General features: G+C 39.3%; 1 protein-coding gene and 1 non-coding gene across 2 annotated transcripts in view; both read right to left on the bottom strand.

Moving 5' to 3' along the window:
- KIF4A (kinesin family member 4A) overlaps positions 1-19,039 on the bottom strand; it is a 129,189-nt gene that overhangs the window by 13,137 nt on the left and 97,013 nt on the right. Inside the window, exons 21-28 of the mRNA XM_032619389.1 lie at positions 12,462-12,617; positions 12,237-12,337; positions 7,889-8,018; positions 6,438-6,608; positions 5,953-6,060; positions 4,843-4,920; positions 4,167-4,265; positions 3,449-3,631 (exon numbers count right to left, since the gene is read on the bottom strand). Coding sequence (XP_032475280.1) covers positions 3,449-3,631; positions 4,167-4,265; positions 4,843-4,920; positions 5,953-6,060; positions 6,438-6,608; positions 7,889-8,018; positions 12,237-12,337; positions 12,462-12,617 — 1,026 coding nt within the window. The remainder of the gene's footprint in view (positions 1-3,448; positions 3,632-4,166; positions 4,266-4,842; positions 4,921-5,952; positions 6,061-6,437; positions 6,609-7,888; positions 8,019-12,236; positions 12,338-12,461; positions 12,618-19,039) is intronic.
- LOC116748207 lies at positions 7,585-7,691 on the bottom strand. The gene has a single exon (XR_004348218.1). It is a non-coding gene; the product is annotated as a U6 spliceosomal RNA (small nuclear RNA).

The following is a 19,039-nucleotide window of genomic DNA, read 5'->3' as shown; positions in this document are numbered from 1 at the left end:
TTGCTACAGGCTGGGTATGATCCTCTGACCATTTACACATTTATCTATATTATATGCCTCAAAAACACTCTATTACCCTGTCCATGTGTCTCTATTTTATCCAAAGTACAAGAGTGGCATCTGAAGGGCTATCATGAGGAAGAAAAATTAGACTTCTACACAGCCAGGACTCATTGGGATGATTTATAGGACAGTTCAACAAGGAACAACTTTCCAACACCTACTTGGAATACAATGGACTGCCCTGTCTCACGACTGTGAGCCTCCCCCTACTAGATTGCTTGTTTTCAAGCAAGCAGAGCCTAGATAAACACCTGGGAGTGGTATTATAGAACAGTCATGACGTACATGACAGATGTATTCACACGAATGCCATGTGCACTAGCTTTAGCTTCATCCTATTTTCTCTCACACCAGGACGCAGATCAGAATATAAGAGAGGGAGCAAGATCTTGCCACAGACAAAACCTCAAATATGATGTATGTGGGATGTGTGTGTATACGTGTGTGTGTATCACAACTGCTAGCAACTCACCAGCATGTCCCAACACCATAGCTGAGAACCACTATAATAGAGAGATTCTTTATATAAAAGCAGTGGGAAGTCAAGATGAAAGACCTCTGGGGTTCCTTTAAGCCAGTGGTTCTCAACCCTGGCTGCACATAAGAAATCTCTGGGGAGCTTTTCAAAAAGGCCAGGTCCCACCTCAGATCAATTAAATCAGAATATCTGGGGGTGGGGTCCCAGGCAACCTGTGTTTAAAAGCTCCCTGGGGGATTCTAACGTGCAGCCAGGGTTGAGAATTATTTCTTTAGAGTCTATAATTCTTCTAGCACTGATTTCAGTGTTACATTATATCTCAGAATGATAAGATCTAGTAAAAATTGTAACATAAAGGATACCAGGCTAGGAATTGGGAGCCTTGGGCTCTGGTCTTATATTTAATACTTGGCATGACCTTGGACAAGTCACTCCATCCAAGTTTATCTCCATTCTTTCATTACTAGAGACCAGAATACCTCCTCCCTCTTTTCTGCCAAAGGGGACAAATGGGAATATTTGTAAAAGTCCTTACAGTGCTTTAATAACAATACCTGCATGATATTTTATCCTTCACAAGGTGCTCCTGCATATATTCCTTCTTTTAACTTCTCAGACACCATATAGCCCCATATAAAGGTAGTATTATTAAAACCCATTTATTAAAAACAACAACAACAAAACCCATTTATACAACTTTGACTGTTACTTTGACTCAGGATATTAGTGCTGGAAGGGACCTTATATATCACTATTCTAGCTTCATCCCTTTATTACATAAATAAGGAATCTGAGGCTCAGAGAGATTAAGTGACTTGCTTAAGGCTATCCAACTAAATAGTGGCAAAGTCAAGACTACAACTCATGTTTACCTGGCTTCTAAGCTATCACTTCTTTACTACAGCACATGGCCTATCCTTCGGCATCTCCTTAGTACAGATAGGAAATATAGCTGAATGAGGAAACCTAGTTTTTCAGCATTAGCTTTGGACAAGTCATCATTTTGGTACCTGCTGCAGTCACCTAGTGATTCATACCAGCCCGCTTCAGCTGGGTTGAAACAATAATAATCAGGATGGCCTTCATGCAAAGCATCAAGGTCTACAGCTGATGTGTCTACAAGCAGTCTGATCAAAGAGCAGTCCATGTACTTTGAGGCCTCCAAAAGGGAGAAACTAGATTGTATGCCAACTTGCTCCCCTTAAAGCCCAGTTATATTCTCAAGTTATAAAATCAGGGAAAAAGCCTAGAAAATAATCATCTCTCAGTGTTTTAGAGATAGAATTTATCATTGATAGCAAATATCACTTACTTGCATTTTTGGCTATACTTCTATATTTCCTTTTTAAGCTTACAGCAACAGTGCTATTATATCTATGCTTGTGTGTGTGTGTGTGTGTGTGTGTGTGTGTGTGTGTATGTATGTGATAAGCTTTCCTCAAGGACAAGTATACCCATATTTGCTTGCCATTTGGAAACTCCTTCCCCAGAGTTTTAGGTCCTCTACCATTTGTTTCTGTGTGTACTTCTCACCTGTGCTTCCTAGTACTTGGCTGACCTTTTCATCAACAATCAGCTCATGCTTACCACTTCAACCACAGTAGACAGCATAAATGTTTACTGAGTAAGTGAATCAAAGTCAGACATGTTCTGCCCCATTTTCTCTCTACCTCTACTATCAAGTCTTTGCGATATGCTATTCATTGTGCCAGAAAATGGCTTCCCAGGTGCTCCCAAGACTGTATTTCCCTTTCTGTCTTATAATGAAGCAAGAGTCGTCCCTTTCATGGCATGTTCATAAACTATATCTATTTGGTTTGGCTTTACAGTCACTCTTAAAAGCCCCTCAGTCCATCTCCCTGAGATGAGTATGTTGAGGTCCTGTGATGTGTTCCTATTTCTTTGGCTTGTTTTCCCATTAGATTATAAGCTCTCTGAGGCTAAGGATGAGCTCTTAGTCCCACTAAGAGCACACGGTATGTTGCATTCCTGATGACTTTCCAAATGACTTAAGGCCACCAGGGCTGTCTAGTCCTCATGAGTTGCTTCTCTCTGGTGTTGTAGCTTTACAAGGCTCAGTTCCCCATGTGGTGCACTATCAGCTAATGAAATCGAATAACCTTCCAGGAATCCAGCTAGGGTAATTTGTGAGCTGTTTAAGTGGAATGTGGCTGCAGGCCACAGTTGGGGTAGTGATGAACTGTAATGCCTGGGAAGTTAATGTTTCAACATAGAACACCTAGGTTTGATAAATCCGTAGGATTATCATTGTTTAAGTAAATAGAGCATGCCTCAAAGTCAGATTGTTTCTAACTAGCCTTAACTTTGGTGTGTTCAATCTTAAAGTTCCCACTTAGCTTCCGGGCTACAATTTTTACTGATATGACCATGATGTGGTAGAAACAAACTGGACTTGGAGTCAGAACATTTGATTTCAAGTCCTGACTGTCACTTTGTTTTATGTCCCTGGGCAAGGTCATTTCCCTCTCGTGGGTCTCAGATCCAGCTGTAAAATACAAATAATAAACACCTCACTGGATTTTTTTTGGTGACAATGAAAAGAGGTAACATATATGAGAATGGTATATAGACTGTAAAATGCTTTAAAAATGTGAAAGATTATTATGGTCACACTGGAACCAGTTTCAATGAGATGGTATAGAACACTACTACTTGTTCAGACTGGTCAGAACTTGAAAACATGAAAAGAGCCTCCCTGTGCACCCAGGCAGTCCTCTCAACTAGCCCCCAGTTCCATACAGAGCTGGCCCAACAAGCACCCCTCAGCAGAGCCAGTGCCTCTGAACACAATCGAGGGATTGAGGTGTAGGGTCTGGGGCCGATACACCCTCACTGGCAGTGAAGACTAATGACTAGAACCCCTGAAAGAGATGAGCTGCCTCCTACCCCTTGGATGTTCTTCTTGGACATCTTAACTAATTTTGTTGGCTTCCATTCCTCATCATCCCCATCACCACCATCACCATCACTGTCCTCAGGCTCATTCACAGAATATTCTGAACAATATTTTATATCTTCGATGTTCATGCTTTGCTCCAGGAACTTTTCTTTAAACCGGGAAGGTTTGGGCTAAGAAAAAAAGTTTGGAATGGTTATTTAATTAAAAACAACAACAACAACATGTGGATTATATCTTCCCAGTAGCTGCTGCCAGCTATATTCTCAGAGCAGAGATTTCAGATGCCCTCAAATATACCCCACTTGGCTTTACCAATCAGAAAAAATTCTGCTTTAGCCTTTGGCCTCACAGAGTCTTTGAAGGGAGAGAAACTGAAGGGATAGAGGCTGAGCAATCTGAGGGAGGAGGGAGGAACTCGTGATATGATAAGTATCTTTGGATGGACAGCCGAACACTGCTCTTTTCTATGCGCCTCCTCCTCAGTTATGTTGCATAATGCCTGTACATGGTCCAAAGTCAGCCGTCTAGGGAGGGAGAATGACTATTTTCCTCAAGATTGTACTGTAATTTTATTTGGGACTCCATAGAAAATTGAGATGCTGGAATGTGGGAATTTTAACTCTCAACCACTTCTGAAAGGTGATTTTAGTACACTCACCCCAAACCTTGGCTATGCAAAGGTATCACAGGCCCTGAGCAGTTTACCTTAGGTGGGATATATTCGAAAGAAGAGTCTGGAGAGAGAAGGGTATCCTTAGGAAGATGAGATTTCTGTCTGCTGGCTACTTGGAGGAGGTTCAGTTTCTATTTGAAAAGAAGAGACAAAGTGTACATTGCAGGGCAGCTTCTGAGAGTGTTCATGGCTAAAACATAAAGATTCCTAAGTTAGCTTAATCTTAAGCCATGGTAAAGTGAGGCAGGGTAAGAGCAAAGTAGGTTGAAGGACTCCCACTTTACAAGATCAGTATTAGATTCAGAGAAGAGCAAATTAAAAAATGTGTGGGCTCCCCTGGTGGCACAGTGGCTGAGAGTCCGCCTGCCGATGCCGGGGACACGGGTTCGTGCCCCGGTCCGGGAAGATCCCACATGCCGTGGAGCGGCTAGGCCAGTGAGCCATGGCCGCTGAGCCTGCGCGTCTGGAGCCTGTGCTCCGCAACGGGAGAGGCCACAACAGTGAGAGGCCCGCGTACCGCAAAAAAAAAAAAAAAAAAAAAAAATGTGTTTATGCCATCTGAAATGCACATGACCATACCACATGGAAACTAGATGTAGACCTCATAAAATTGAGCCAAGTCATTATACTCAGGGTTGCTCCCACGAGCTGGCCTCAGTTGCAAGAGGGTCTCCCAGGGCTTATTAAATGGGTGGGAAGCTGTACTACCTGCTTCATGATTTTGTTCTCTCGGAGAAGTTGCTGATTTTGCTCACATACTTCCTGCATCTTCTCAAGTTCTTCATCCTATTTCCAGATAATGCAGTGATAGGTGGGGTTATTTTGGGCACTACATGTGGGTTACCAAACAACTCACAGGGATGAAAACATACTACTGCCAAGTTGCTGGCAGCAGGTGGTTTTTGCACAGCAGGCACTGGTGCCCAGAGAAATGCCTGATTCCCCACCAATTCCTAGGTGTCCTGAGTGCCACCTCTATTCCCACGCTCCCAAGCAGCCACGACTGCACTTGCAGGAACCATGGGCTCTGCTCTACATGCCTTCCTCGTTCTTTTCTATTTTCTAGCCTCATATCCCTTATTCACATCAGGATGCTGATAAAGAAACCCATCCAGAGTGTCAGCTGTTTCTTTGAAGTCTACAGATGCTTTTGCCCACGCTTCTCAACACAGATTAGGCAGTTTATTTGCTACACTAATAAGCCTGATTAAAATTCCTTGGCACTTATGATAATTGGATTCATGCCTACGACCTTAACACATTTGGTTGTCTTTGATGGGCGGTGCCAAGGAAGCCGTAGAGACTGGTGGTTCAGGAAAAAGACTCTAAGTTGGATAAAATAGTACTCCATCATGCTACTAAAGGGTATGGTATTCCCAGCCTCTGGAAGAAATGCAGACCCCAGGCATTTTACAAACAGGTCAGGTCTCAACTCAGAACAGGCACAGGAAGAGACAGCTAAATGTCCCTAGGATTCTACTGGATGATTTAACTTTCTCAACTCTTTAGAGCTCAGGGTTGAGGCAAAGAACCAGAAGGCCTCGAAGTCTGGTATGGAGTATGTATGTCATTTCTGTACCAAAACGGAGGTTATCCTATATGTGGCTACATCCTAAACACCCCTAAACTGATCAAACAGGGCAACAAGGCAATAGAGACTACCATTATAAAAGGCTACCATTATAAAAGGCTACCTTTATAAAGCTTTTTTTCAGTAGGTAATTACTCTTTCCTGCAGGTACAGTCATGTAAATCAGACAGGATTCTCAGTCAGGCCTGCGGACCCCATCTCTGGAGACCTTTGCCTCATCTCCATACCTGACACTTCAGGATGCTCAGCAGCTGTTGTTCCTTTTCGCTGACAGACTCCTCTAGCTGCTTCTCTGCCATTTGGCTTTGCTGCAGCTGGCTGAGGAGGTATAGCACCTAGAGAAAGATACAACCCAAAGGTACCAAAGGAATGAGAGGAAAAAGGAATTCTGGTTTAGTCCAAGCAGTGATCCAGTTACTCCTTTGTGATTTCAAAGTAAATTGTTCTCTTTGGCTCTCATGGCTTGAAGTATCATCATGTTCATCTTGGTATTAAAGTTGGAGGCTAAGAGCCATTGTCACTGGTATGTGTAAAGTTATTAGATAAGTCATTTTTCTCTATTTCTGGTTTCTTATTTGCAAAAATTGGAAAAGACTACGTGGTCTTTTGAAGGAAACTTCATACCCCCATTATTATTATTATTATTTTTAACTAACAACAAAGAGCAACAATGGTTTGTTTTTCAGTATAGCTTCTTGGCTCGCCAGCTTACCTTCTCTTGGTGCTGTTGCTCCACTCTCACCAGCTCTGCCTGTAACTCTGTCTCTATTTCAGCAAAATGATTTCGTTCCTCAAACAGCATCTTCTGCATGTCAGCACAGCTGGCCTTGTTCTGTTTCAGGCTGCTTTCGAGCTTGCTGACCTGTATTTTGGAGGAGACCAGCTGGAAGGGATAAAAGAAGATCAGTTTATTTGGAGAATGGCCACCTTTCCCCATTCATTAGGCAGGAAAATGTCAGCTTTCTTGAAATGGACTGAGAAAAGTTCTTCCATGTCCAAGTCCATTCTTATGTTTTCATGTCATATGGATTCTACCATTGAATAGAATCACCACCACCCAAACCAAGGGCCGAGATAGATATCTGCTGAGATAGGTATCTTAGAGCTGGAAGCCACTGCTGAGGTCATTTAATCTCTTGTTTTACCTCAAGGCAAGAATAAATCTAACACAAACAGTATCTGACAATTCCAAACTCTGATACTCAAGAAGTTCTTCCTTAATTTTAAAGAGAAATCCATAGCACACACCCTTATGGCTAATTGTGTCCCATTTCAGAATGTCTGTGTTCACATGTTGGAACTTGTAGACACATTAGCCGAGACTACAGCTCTGGCTCTTCAGGCTAGATTGATATCCTATGCTGGCCTAGTTTTATATTCTCTACTAGCCCAGATGGTGAACATCATAAACACCAGTGTTCACAAGACTAATCAGGATTTCCTTAGTAGGATAAATCTGCTAACCCAACACAAAAATGCATAAAGGATAGCACTGCTCAAACTTGCAGAGTCGGAGTTTGTATGCTTGCTTCAATCACCAGAGGTGATCAATTTTAATTCCTCTTGTGACAGTGGAAGATGATATATTTATTTTAAGGTCAGTGAAGATGGATTTTCCTTTAGATGAATCTTTATATGTCAAAGGTTTTCTCTTTCCTAGATTGTATCTTAAACTTTTTGAATATAATACATGTCAGAGGTGTTTTAAAAAGTAGTATAGTATAATATTTTACGTTTGACCTGTGGCCTACTATGGCATCCTGATTTTTCATAATAATAACAGTGAACATTTATTGAGTACCTGCTATATGCCAGGTATGGGTATCAACTTGCAACTCATATATATATATATATTTTTTTTAAATATGGAACGCTTCATGAATTTGTGTGTCATCCTTGTGCAGGGGCCATGCTAATCTTCTCTGTATCATTCCAATTTTAGTATATGTGCTGCCGAAGCGAGCACTCATATATATTTTTAAGTGACTGGCTTGTACTTGCCCACACCAACCTTTACCCATAAAACTATTTCTCTAATGTTTGTGTCATTGTGGTTTCTACCACGAACAGTGGCAATAACACTATGATAGTATTCTAGGCTAACATCTTATTTCAACCCACCAAGCCAGACCCTGAATTGCTGAGAGGAAGAGAGATGTTTACCTCTCCAATTAAGTATTTCAGGGCACACTTGGCTTCCAGAATGGTAGCAATATTCTCCCAGCGGTGTTTTGGCCGGTCTTCACTTTCTGCATCCAGCAGCTTCTGCTGTAGGTCAGCAATCTGAGCACTCCTTCAGGGAAAGAAACAATAAGCCTTATTTCTAGTAGCCTCAACACCAAGGAGAGGGGAAGAGCTCTGAGGAGAAACTTCAAATAGTTTCACGGACAGAGGTATCAGTTAAATACCATTTAAATAATGATTGAGTCATCTGGTTAGGGTTTTATACAGTATCTCAAAACTTGTTACAAAGGGATGCTAAGACTAACCAAATGGTTTTATTTTATTAAATACTAGTTGAAATAAGTGAGTCATATAGTGGGACTTGGAAAGATTTGTTTTAGTGAGGCTTTTGTTGTAGCACATTGACCATAATGTGACTTTGTCTTGAGGCCACATAAGCTGGAACTGTGACGTGGTGGCTCACCTATGCAAGGACAAGATTCAGGTTAGAGACCTTAAGGAAAAAATATCTCAGAAGAACAAACAGGTAGATGCTCTTTGCTGGAATCTAACACCAAACTGATACCTATGGCTGGTGTCGTGAGAGGTTATCTTGGAGTACCTGCCACAGGACTGAGAAGTTTCTACGAAAACTAGATACCATGACCCTGGTTATAGCTTCCAGATACTTTAGGGTCAAGTATGGCCTGAGACCAAGATGTACACAATATTTCAGTTTTGTCAATAGCTTCCTTCTCAAATTTGCTAGGTGTCCAGTGAGAGGGAGCATACCGGCATGTGTATAACATGCAGTGCTATGTAAGGTACTATAAAGAAGATGGGTACTAAAATAATCTAAGATAGCAGTTCTAAACTTTTTGGGTCTTAGGACCCCTTTACACTCTTAAAAATTATTGAGGACCTCTAAGAAATTCTGCTCATGTATGTTATACCTAGAGATATTTACAGTATTAGAAAGTAAAACTGAGAAAAACATTTATTAATTCACTTAAAATCAAAACAATCCATTATACATTAACAATTACACCTGCAATGACACTATTTCCAAATAAAGTCACATTCTAAGGTCTGGAAAGGACATGAATGCAGGGTGGGGGAGTGTGTGTGTCACACACACACACAACAACATTTTCCAACACGAAAAATAATGTAGTGAGAAGAGTGGGATTGTTTACATTTTTACAAATCTCTGTAATGTCTGGTTTAGTAGAAGATAGCTGGATTCTCATATCTCCCTCTACGTTTAATCTTTTGTGATATGTTCTGGTTGATGTAAATGAAGGCAATCTGGCCGCACATGGATATGTAGCTGGACAAGGGAGGAGCATTTCATTTTATTATTTTATTTTATTGTGGCCGTACCGTGAGACTTGCGGGATCTTAGTTCCCCGACCAGGGACTGAACCCAGGCCACTGCAGTGAAAGTGCCGAGTCCTAATCACTGGACTGCCAGGGAATTCCTGGGAGGAGCTTTTTTTATTTTTAATTTTATTGATTTTTGGCTGCATCGGGTCTTCGTTGCTGTGTATGGGCTTTCTCTAGTTGCGGCGAGTGGGGGCTACTCTTCGTTGCGGTGCATGGGCTTCTCATTGTGGTGGCTTCTCTTTGTTGCGGAACAGGGGCTCATGGCGCATGGACTTCAGTAGTTGTGGCACTTGGGCTCGGTAGTTGTGGCTTGTGGGCTCTAGAGTGCAGGCTCAGTAGTTGTGGTGCACAGGCTTAGTTGCTCTGTGGCATGAGGGATCTTCCTAGACCAGGGCTCGAACCCGTCCCCTGCATTGGCAGGCGGATTCTTAACCACTGTGCCACCAGGGAAGCCCCCAGGAGGAGCTTTTTTTTTTTGCTGTACGCGGGCTTCTCACTGTTGTGACCTCTCCCGTTGTGGAGCACAGGCTCCAGACGCACAGGCTCAGCGGCCATGGCTCACGGGCCCAGCCACTCTGAGGCATGTGGGATCTTCCTGGACTGGGGCACGAACCCACATCCCCCTGCATCAGCATGCGGACTCTCAACCACTGCGCCACCAGGGAAGCCCAGGAGGAGCATTTTAATAGTCTTTTCAGATAATTGTGGATATTCTTCTTTGAGACCACACCAAAACCCAACAAGTTCCTTAAAAGTTAGTTGAAATGTGGTTACTTGCAATCTGAATGGATCTTTTACTCAAACGTGATTCTGTAACATGTCATTTGGACAGTCATACAGAGCCTTCAGATCAACACATTTCATTACACAATATAAAAAAGACCACAATTGTTAATATCACTACTGGTCTCATTAGAAAAGTTACGAAAAACTGTCAAGTTTACAGTGGCAGATACACGTTTTCCAAAATTCTAAGTTTTGCTTGAAAGCTCAAATTTTATTTTTGGTGACAAACACTGTCATTTGTTTTCCTTGACTTGACAGGCTCACTCGGTTCATTTTTGAGAAAATGTCTGCCAAGTACCCAAATCTGAATAACCATAGTTTGTCTGTCAGTCGTTCTTTCAAGTAAAAATGATGTTCCATGAAAAAAGAGGCCTGTTAAACTCACACCTCAAACAATCACACAAGTGCTTTTCCTCGAGAGAAACATCGTCCTTCGGCATCAGCACAAGTGGTTTATGTGTTCTTCCCATTCTGTCACACAGAATATTAAAAAGATCTGAACTCAAGGGTTGAGATTTAATAAAATTAATAATTTTTATTGCTTTATCAAAGCCAAAAGTAAAACTGACTTTTAAGTAAAACCGAGAGTGTGTGGTGGTGAAGTATTCAATGACTGCTAGTACAGGTTTGTGCTACTGGTTTGATTCAAGCTAAGGTGTTAACAGTTTTGTCCACTGTTGCTTTTGCACTATCATGGCAAATGTCAAGTGTAGTAAAAACGGCAAACAATGTCTTAATACTATTATAAAAACAGGGAGTCACCTAGACTCCCTGAAAGGGTCTCAGTGACACCCCAGGAGTTTGTAGACCTCACTTTGAGAACCCTGGTCTAATATATAGTCCTTTCCTTTAACAAGCTTACAATCTGTCTAGATTGACAAGACTAATCTATGTAAAATAATTAATAAATATAAAGATAACATACATCATCTATACTACATGACCGAGTACTATAAGTTCTGAAGGAGTTTAGAGAAGAGGAAAATTAATGAGGGATGAAGAGTCAGGGAAGGCTTCTTGGAAGAGGTGGGCCAGAACACGTCACAGTTGTTTTATCTATCAAATGCCCTTTCTTGTCCTTAGGGAAATTCCCTTGATTAAAGTCACCTCTGTCTAATTGCCCTCTACCTGGCACCTGCCCTACATTTAAATAATCATTTACTTATGCACAGTGGTGTGCAGGTAAATGTTTAACAAACAGTACCTAAAAAAACAGATCTGATTTGTAGCTTTTGCTAGTTTCTGTAGTGTGAATACTCTCACCAAAGGAATTGTAAGCTCTCAACAGTTTACAACCGTCTTAAAATTTTAACAAACAATTCCAACACACCACTGTCAGTCATTATACTGTTTCTACTCAAGAGCAAGGACAATGCCATCTATTCTTTCTATATATCCCAACTGCATCCAGTGCAGCACAAAGCAGAAACTCAAATGTTGAGCAACTTAAAGACATATCCAAAGATAAACAGCTAGTATGTGTTGCTAAAAACAAATTAAATGGTCTCCAAGGTCTTCTGGGCAATAAAATTCTATTACCCTAAGACACTATAAAATATCTGTCGAAGTTTTGTTCCTTCTAGATTTCACAGATACTTAAAAGAAAGTAACAGTGATTAAAGAGAAGAGCATTCATTGAGCACTTCTAATATGCCAAGTACTGTGCTATGTACTTTACTTTCTAATCTCATTTAATGGTCATGATACTTTACTTATGCATTATATTATATCTACTTTGCTGATGATCTCTAATTCTCCTTCTCCCAGGTTGTTGATCTTCTGGTATCATTTCTTGGGTTCCTCTAAAGTTTCGTTTTTAGTCAGTTCTTATGGTATATGATAAAGACCATAGACTTTGGAATTAGATAAACTGAGTTTCAAATCCCAGTTCTGTATAAACTTCAGCAAATTTTTTAAGATCTTTGAACCTTTAGCTTAGATCTCTAAAGTGAGAAGAATGGTACTTACCTCACAAGGTATACCTCATAGGGAGAGACTGAATGAGAAAATGTATCTAACATGTCTAGTGAAGTGTATAGCTCAAAAATTGTTACTTTTTCTTGTTTCTCCTACATCACAAAGCTTCTGAAAGACAAGCTTTTGAATAACTGATTGATAGGTTCTATTTTGATTCAAGGCATAAATTTTTATAATGCCTTAGACATAGTCCAATTACCTGAGTTCCATTTCAGTCTCTAGGCTTTCAATCTGCTTTGTAATGGAATCCTCTGACTCAGAAACTTGACCACGCAGTTCAGCAAGTGAGAATGTACGCCTCTGTAAAGAAGAATAGTGGGGATGAGGGTGAAGTACTACTTGGAAAGTGATTCTCCAAAGTAGTGAGGGCTTCTGGGGAGTGTGGAGTCTGATCATTAGTAACATATTTCCATAGGGCACTTACGCGGAGTTTAGGAGGTGGATTCTCCCCAGATTCCACTTTTTCTTTGAGTTGAGCCACATCCTGAGCCAGGATCTTTCTGTCTTCAAGAAGGTCATTCAGATGGCGCTTGGCTTCCTCAGTACTGACCATAACCTCAATTTCATTTCCAAGCCAACTCTAGAAGATAAATCAATGATGTTGGGTTAGGGATGAGGAATCTCTGGCCCATGGGCTATATTCAGCTCCAGATTTAATTTCACTTGGACCAGAGCCCAAGTAACTAGAAGTGAGATTTCCATTTGTGCCTATACTGACCAAAAATCCCAATAATGCTCTAAGAGCCTTTAACAGCAATATCCCAAAAGGTCACAAGAAAAGTTTTCTGCAGAAAATCTTTCTCCAGATATCCTAGCATTTCTATGTATTCTGTCTTGACCTTCTCCACTTTCTTCTTAACTTTTGTGCTTAACAAGTCATAATATAGAACTGAAGTATATATAGATTACCTGTTCTATTTAATAAATGGATAACTATTATTAATCTTTAAAATAGATGAATAGATTTTTTTAAAAAAGCAAACAAAATTAACTAAATTCAGTTTTTAAAAAAGTAACCATCCCTGAGAAAGCTTTCACTTTTGGATGAAGATATACCATGCTAAGAGTAATCAAAGAAAGCTGGAGTGGATATATTAATATCAAATAATATAGAATTTACATCAAAGAATATTATTAAGAAGAACAAAGGCTGGAGGTATCATGCTCCTTGATTTCAAACTATACTACAATGCCACAGTAATCAAAACAGTATGGTACTGGCACAAAAACAGACACATGGATAAATGGAACAGAATAGAGAGCCCAGAAATGAACCCACACTTATATGGGTAATAAATCTATGACAATGGAGGCAAGAATATACCAATGGGGAAAAGACAGCCTCTTCAATAAATGGTGATGGGAAAACTGGACAGCTAGATGCAAAAGAATCAAACTGGACTATCCTCTCACACTATGCACAAAAATAGATTCAAAATGGATCAAAGACCTAAACGTAAGACCCGAAACGATAAATCTTTTTAGAAGAAAACATAGGCAGTAAGCTCTCTGACATCAGTCTTAGTAATATTTTGGGGGCTATGTCTCCTCAGGCAAGGGAAGAAAAGCAAAAATAAACAAATGGGACTATATCAAACTAAAAGCTCTTGCACAGTGAAGGAAACTATCAGCAAAATGAAAAGGCCACCTACTGAATGGGAGAAGATATTTGCAAACGATATAACTGATATGGGTTAATATCCAAAAATACACAAAGAACTCATACAATTCAACATCAAAAACAAACAAACAAACAAAAACAAACAACCAGGTTTAAAAGTGGATAGAGGATCTGAATAGACATTTTTCCAAAGAAGACATACAGATGGCCAACAGGCACATGAAAAGATGTTCAACATGGCTAATCATCAGGGAAGTGCAAATCAAAACCACAATGAGATATCACCTCACACCTGTCAGAATGGCTATTATCAAAAAGACAACAAAAAACAAGTGTTGGTTATCCATTCTAAATACAGCAGTGTGTATACCTGAAACTATCACAACATTGTTAATCAACTGTATTCTAATATAAAATAAAAAGTAAAAAAACAAAAACAAGTGTTGGTGAGGATGTGGAGAAAAGGGAACCCTCATGCACTGTCGGTGGGAAGGTAAATTGGTGCAGCCCCTATGGAAAACAGTATGGAGATTCTCAATAAATTAAAAGTAGAACTGCCATATGATCCAGCAATTCCACTCCTGGGTATTTATCCAAAGAAAACAAAAACACTAATTAGAAAAGACATATGTACCCCTATGTTCATTGCAGCATTATTTACAATAGCCAAGATATGGAAGTAACCTAAGTGCCATCAATAGATGAATGGATAAAGAAGATGTGAGATATATATATGTATATACGATGGAATATTACTCAGCCGTAAGAATGAAATCTTGCCATCTGCGACAACATGAATGTACCTAGAGGATATTATGCTTAGTGAAATAAGTCAGACAGAGAAAGACAAAAACTGCGTGATTTCACTTATAAGGGGAATCTAAAAAACAAAACAAATGAACATAACAAAACAGAAACAGTTATAGATACAGGGAACAAACAGGTGATTGCCGGGGGGAGGGGCATAGAGGGAGGAAAGAAATAGGTGAGGGAGATTAAGAGGTACAAACTTCCAGTTGCAAAATAAAGGAGTTAAGGGTATGAAATGTACAGTGTGGGGAATATAGTCCATAACTATGTAATATCTTTGTATGGTGACATATTGCAACTAGACTTATCATGGTGATCATTTTTAAATGTATAGAAATATTGAATCACTGTTGTGTAACAGGAACTAACATAGTGCTGTAGGTCAATTATACTTCAAAAATAAACAAACTAACAAACTCAAAGAAAAAAAGATCAGATTTGTGGTTACCAGAGAGGCAGTCAAAGGTACAAACTTCCAGTTATAAGATTAAGTAAGTACTAGGGATATAATGTACAACATGATAAATATAATTAACACTGCTGTATGCTATATATAAAAGTTGTTAAGAGACTAAATCCTAAGAGTTCTCATCACAAAAAAAAAGTTTTTTTCTATTTCTTTTTTTTTTTTTTGCGGTATGCGGGCCTCTCACTGTTGTGGCCTCTCCCATTGCGGAGCACAGGCTCCGGACGCGCAGGCTCAGTGGCCATGGCTCACGGGCCCAGCCGCTCTGCGGCATGTGGGATCTTCCCGGACCGGGGCACGAACCCGTGTCCCCTGCATCGGCAGGTGGACTCTCAACCACTGCGCCACCAGGGAAGCCCTATTTCTTTAATTTTGTATCTATATGAATGATGGATGTTCACTAAACTTATTGTGATAATCATTTCAAGATGTATATAAGTCAAATCACTATGCTGTATACCTTAAACTTTTGCAGTGCTGTTTATCAATTTATCTCAGTAAAACTGAGAGAAAAAAGAGGAATATTATCAAGGTTAAAAAAAATATTATTTCATAATGGTAAGGGAGTCAATTATTCAAGAGAACTTAATCCTTAATGTTTATGCCCCTAATATACAAAGCACCAAAATATCTGAAACAAAATCATATATAAGCCAATAAAGGAGATAAAATGGAATCATAAAAATACTCAATTGATCCAAAAGAAGCCAGAAAACAAGGAAAAGGGAATGAAGAACAGATGGGACAAATAGAAAACAAATAGCAATATGATAGATTCAAATCAACCCATATCAATAATCAGATTAAATGTAAATGGTCTAAACACCCCAATTAAAATGCAGATTGTCAGACTGGATTAAAAAAGCTAGACTCAACTGTATACTGCCTACAAGAAAAACACTTTAAAAACACACAAAGGCACAAAGAGGTTAAAGCTAAAAGGATTTTTAAAAAATATACCATGCTAACATTAAAAGAAAGCTGGAAGGGGCTTCCCTGGTGGCACAGTGGTTGAGAGTCCGCCTGCCGATGCGGGGGACACGGGTTCGTACCCCGGTCTGGGAGGATCCCACATGCCACGGAGCGGCTGGGCCCGTGAGCCATGGCCACTGAACCTGCACGTCCGAAGCCTGTGCTCCGCAACGGAAGAGGCCACAACAATGAGAGGCCCGCGTACCGCAAAAAAAAAAAAAGAAAGCTGGAGGGACTATATTATTATCAGAAAAAGATTTCAGAACAAAGAATATTGCTAGGGATAAAAATGATCATAATAGTAAACTTATTATTATAATAATAAAGGGATCAATTAATCTTACATGTTTATGCCTCTAATAACAGAGCTTCAAAATATACAGAGCAAAACCAGAACTATAATAAGAAAAAGACAAATCCATAATTCTAATTGAAGATTTCAATACCCATCTCTAAGTAACTGATAGAACAAGTAGGCAGAAAATCAGCAAGAATACAGTAGAAATGAATGGCACAATCAATCAAATTAACATGATTGACATTTGTAGAACACTCTATCCAACAACAGCAGAATATACATTCTTCTCAAGTACATACAGTTTGAACATTTGCCAAGACTGACCATATTCTAGGCCATAATAAGTCTCAAAAAATTCAGAAGGATTCAAGTCATATAAAGGATAGTCTCTAACCATAATGAAATTAAGTTAGAAATCATAACAGAAAGATATTTGGAAAAATCTCCTAATATTTGGAAACTAAATAATATTTTAAATAACTGTGGATCAAAGAAGAAATAAACAGGGAAATTAGAATGTATTTTGAATTGAATGAAAACATAATTATCAAAATTTGTGGGATGTCATTAAAGGAGTACTGAAGGGGAAATTTATAGAACTAAATGTTTATATTAGAAAAGAAAAGAACTCAAATCAATGACCTCAGGTTCCACATTTAAGAAAAAAAGCCAATTATATCCAAAGCAGAAATAAGGAAATAATAAAGGTCAGATTGGAAATTAACGAGCTAGGGTTTTGGGGGTATTGTTTTTAATTGTGGTAAAATATACATAACATAAAATTTACTATTTTAACCATTTGTAAGAATGAGCTGGTTCTTTGATAAACCTTAGCCAAACTGATCAAGAAAAAGGAGAAAAGACACAAAATATCAATAACAGGAATGAGATAGAGGACATTACTACAGTTTTTACAGACATTAGAAGGATAATAAAGAAATATTATGAATAACTTCACACCAATAAATTTGACAATTTAGACGAAACACACAAACTACCAAAGCTCACTCAAGAGGAAATATATAACCCGAACAACCCTATATCCAGTTAAAAAACTGAATTACAGTTAACCCCTCCTCCCCACCAAAAGCAACAACTAACAAAAACATCCTTCAGGTCCAGATGGCTTAAATTGTGAACTGTACCAAACTTCCTCTTCTTTTTTTTTAAGGATTTTTATTTTTATTTTAAAAAATATTTATTTATTTATTTATGGCTGCATCGGGTCTTAGTTGCGGCATGCAGGATCTTTTGTTGCAGCGTGTGGGCTCCGTAGTTGTGGCGCATGGGCTCCAGAGCGTGTGGGCTCTGTAGTTGCGGCACGTGGGCTCAGTAGTTGCGGTGTGTGGGCTTAGCTGCCCCGTGGTGTGTGGGATCTTAGTTCCCTGACCAAGGATGGAATCCGCAATCCCCTGCATTGGAAGGCGGATTCTTAACCACTGGACCACCAGGGAAGTCCCTGTACCAAACTTTTAAGGAAAAAACAATATTAGCTCTATACAAACTCTTACAGACAATTGAAGAGGGGGCAATAGTTTCTAACGTATTCTAAGAGGCCTTGATACCAAAACCAGACAAAGACACTACAAGAAAACAACAGACCAATATCCCTCATGAACACAGATGCAAAAATTTTACATGAAATTTTTATTTTAGCAAAATCTTAATTTTATGTATTGTTGAATTCAATAATACATAAAAAGGATGATATATCACAACCAAGTGGAATTTATTCAAAGAATGCAAGGCTGGTTCCATATTTGAACATCAAAGTCATTCACCAAATCAACAAACTAGAGACAAAAAGTATTTGACAAAATTTATATACACTCATTGGAAATTCCCTGGTGGTCCAGTGGTTAGGACTCGGCACTTTCACTGCTGGGGACCTGGGTTTGATCCCTGGTCAGGGAAGTAAGATCCCGCAAACTGCACAGCGTGGCCAAAAAAAAAAAAAAAAAAATTATATCCACTCAGGATAAAAACTCACAGCAAGCTAAGCATAGATAAGAACTTCCTTAAGCTGATAAAGGGCCTCTATGAAAAACCTATAGCTAATGTCATACTTAATGGTAAAGACTGAATACTGTTCCCCTGAGATGAGGAATAGCAGAAGGGTTTCTACTGTCACTACTCCTATTCAACATCATCCTGAATGTCCTAGCCAATGCAACAGGGCAAGTAAAATAAATAAAAGACATATAGATTATAAAGGAAGAAATAAAACTATTTATAGATGGCATGATTGTTTATGTAGAGAGTCCCAAAGAACCTACAAAATAGCCACTAAACTAATAAAGTCAGAAGATAAAAGTTAATATACAAAAATCAGTTGTATTTCTATACACCAGCACTGAACAACTAGATAAATAATTTGGTAGTTTTTCTTTTTTTCTTAAAACTTTTTATTGTTTTTTTGTACATCTTTATTGGAGTGTAATTGCTTTACAATGGTGTGTTGGTTTCTACTTTATAACAAAGTGAATCAGTTATACATAAACATATGTTCCCATATCTCTTCCCTCTTGCGTCTCCCTCCCTCCCACCCTCCCTATCCCGCCCCTCCAGGCGGTCACAAAGCACTGAGCTTATCTCCCTGTGCTATGTGACTGCTTCCCACTAGCTATCTACCTTACGTTTGGTAGTGTATATATGTCTATGCCTCTCTCTCGCTTTGTCACAGCTTACCCTTCCCCCTCCCCTTATCCTCAAGTCCATTCTCTAGTAGGTCTATGTCTTTATTCCTGTCTTACCCCAAGGTTCTTCATGACATTTTTTTCCTTAAATTCCATATATATGTGTTAGCATACGGTATTTGTCTTTCTCTTTCTGACT

Source organism: Phocoena sinus, chromosome X (assembly GCF_008692025.1).
Source record: "Phocoena sinus isolate mPhoSin1 chromosome X, mPhoSin1.pri, whole genome shotgun sequence".
NCBI lineage: Eukaryota > Metazoa > Chordata > Mammalia > Artiodactyla > Phocoenidae > Phocoena > Phocoena sinus.
This window is presented reverse-complemented; position numbering and strand designations above follow the sequence as displayed.